The 2,704-nt window shown below is 47.3% G+C and overlaps 1 protein-coding gene across 1 annotated transcript; it reads left to right on the forward strand.

Moving 5' to 3' along the window:
• Positions 1-2: 2 nt before the first annotated feature.
• ADAM20 (ADAM metallopeptidase domain 20) lies at positions 3-2,278 on the forward strand (the record flags this gene model as incomplete). Its single annotated transcript, XM_015629682.1, has 1 exon — positions 3-2,278. A coding segment is annotated over one exon (2,154 nt), but the record flags the coding sequence as incomplete, so codon positions are not given.
• Between the last annotated feature and the right edge of the window lie 426 nt (positions 2,279-2,704).

The raw sequence follows: 2,704 nt of genomic DNA on the forward strand, positions 1-2,704 counted from the left end.
CGGTGCCGCGGCAGCTGAGCCCCCGGGCCGGCGGCGACGCCACGGCCCTTTCCTACTGGCTGAACGTGGCGGGGCGGCCGCGGGTGCTGCGCCTGCAGCCCAGGAGGGGCCTGGTCTCCCGCCCCTTCACCCTGGTCACCTACGGGCGGGACGGGGCCCGCCGGGAGGAGCACCCCTCCGTGCGGGACAACTGCTTCTACCAGGGCGACGTGCTGGGGAGCCCCGGCTCCCTGGTGGCCCTCAGCACCTGCGGCAGGGGCCTCGACGGCGTGCTCTGGGTGGAGGATTATACCTACCAGATCGAGCCCGTCCCCAATGATCCGGCCTTTCGGCACGTTCTCTACCGCTTGGAGGAGGCCAACAACCCCGAGAGACCCAGCTGCGGACTGACGCCGGAGGTGCTGCAGCAACAAAAGGCTGTACTGCCGTGGTTCAAGGCTCCCAAGGCAGAGGAGGAGAACGAAAAGCTCAAGGACTGGTGGACACACGTCAGGTATGTGAAGATAGTAGTGGTTGTGGACAACGTGCGGTTTGTGAAGTCAGGCAGGAGCAAATCCGAAGTCTTGAAGGACATCATGCAAATCATCAATGTTGGGGACACTATGTACAAACAACTTTCTGTCCGGCTGTTTCTTATAGGACTGGAGATCTGGACCGAAAATAACTTAATAAATATTTCCAACTCTATTCCCCACGTACTTACTGACTTTAACAGGTGGAGAAAGTCAGACCTGTACAGTCGGCTGTACCACGATGTCGCTCACTTATTTGCATTTCAGAGGTTTGGAAGCAGCCTGGGACTGGCATTTATAGGGTCAGTGTGTGATTACCATTGGTCATCTGCTGTTGTTTCCTTCACTGAAAAAAAGTTGTCTGGAATTTTTGTCACATTTGTCCATGAGCTGGGCCATAATCTTGGGATGGTCCATGATAAACCAGGGTGTTATTGCAAACGCAAGACATGCATTATGTATGAAAACAATTCTGAAACTGATAAGTTCAGTGACTGCAGTTACAAAGACTACTTTGAGCTGGTTGTAAATCGTGCTCGGTGCCTTCGTCAGCCACCAGCACCAGGCAGTTTCTACACCGGGAAACGTGAATACTGTGGTAATAAGGTAGTAGAAAGTGGAGAGCAGTGTGACTGTGGTTCAGCAGCAAACTGCAGAAGGGATCCTTGTTGCCGCGCAAACTGTACGTTTTCTGCAGGTTCAGTCTGTGCATCTGGAAAATGCTGTAAGAACTGTCAGATCCTTCCAGCAGGAACACTCTGCAGAGCAAGTACTGGCAGCTGTGACCTGCCAGAGTATTGCAATGGGATTTCCCCTCAGTGCCCACTGGATGTATACCTACAAGATGGAACCCCTTGCAAAGAAGGTATTTATTGCTATCAAGGAAAATGTTCTTCCCACAGTGAACAGTGCCGGCATCTCTTTGGCAAACAAGCCATGGTTGCCGCTTTAGATTGCTTCAAAGCAGTGAATACTCAAGGTGACCGGTTTGGGAATTGTGGTATTGTTGACAATGTCTATTTTAGAAAATGCAGTACTGAAAATGTCTTATGTGGTAGGATTCAGTGTGAAAACGTAGTCAGAGTGCCTTTCTTGCAGAACCATGTAACAGTAGTCCAAACTCCTGTTCACGATAAAAATTGCTGGGGTCTCGACTATCACGTGGGGACGTCAAGAGCAGATGTGGGAGCTGTGGAAGATGGCACACCATGTGGTAGTGATATGCTTTGTATCAACAGGACGTGTATGAGTGTATCAGTGCTGAAGTACGACTGCAACGTGACAAAGTGTAATAACAGAGGAGTGTGTAACAATCGCAAGAACTGTCACTGTAAGTATGGCTGGGCTCCTCCATATTGTGAATTGGGAGGATTTGGAGGTAGCATTGACAGTGGACCCCCTCCAGCCAGGAAGATTTCTCAGAGAACAAAAGTAAGAATAGCACAATTTGTTTTTTTTACTATGTGTATCATTGGAGTAGCCCTTTCCATCCATTATAGACATGAAGTAGAAGGATGGCTTATGAAGAGAAAGGCCCAGTTCCAAAGAATACTGCAGTTGTTTCAAAGACTGAAAAAAACAGAAGTTCCTAAAGAAAACTCGCCTGCCAGTGGATCAAAATCCGCCACAGATCAGAAAGCATAGCTTTGGATGCTCTTGAGGAAATCACCCTTTAGCAGAGCCATCTGATAACTCATCAGAATAATTCAATGGATTCTGAACAGCTCTAATCTCAGGTGATATCATTAAATGCAGAGTAAATGTTATCTCTGAATATTTTCTTTTAAGTTAATAACTGCAGGCAGTAAGGCATGAATTTCTTTGTACCCCGAGCTCTTAAACTGATATAATTAAGTAAACTTCAAGTATTGTGATTATGCTTCATATCAGCAGTTTTAAAATGCAAACTTCTTAAAACAGGTGTAGATAAATTACTTGCTTCAGTTTCCTCCTTCACCTAATGTTTTCTTCAATTCAGTGAAAGAGATGTTTGTGAACATCTGTCATTCATTAAGAACCGAAGAGAAAAAGTTGCACTTGCAGTCTCCACTGGGTTCCTTCCAGACAAACCATTTTTTATCTCTGTGGTTTAATTCACATCTGTGACACACAAACAGGCAAGGAACAGGTATTGCAGTGAGATACAGGTGTCTGTTCCACAAGTGCTTCCAGCTGTTTATGGGGAGCAGCCC

This window comes from Parus major, chromosome 5 (genome assembly GCF_001522545.3).
Source record: "Parus major isolate Abel chromosome 5, Parus_major1.1, whole genome shotgun sequence".
NCBI classification, from domain to species: Eukaryota; Metazoa; Chordata; class Aves; order Passeriformes; family Paridae; genus Parus; species Parus major.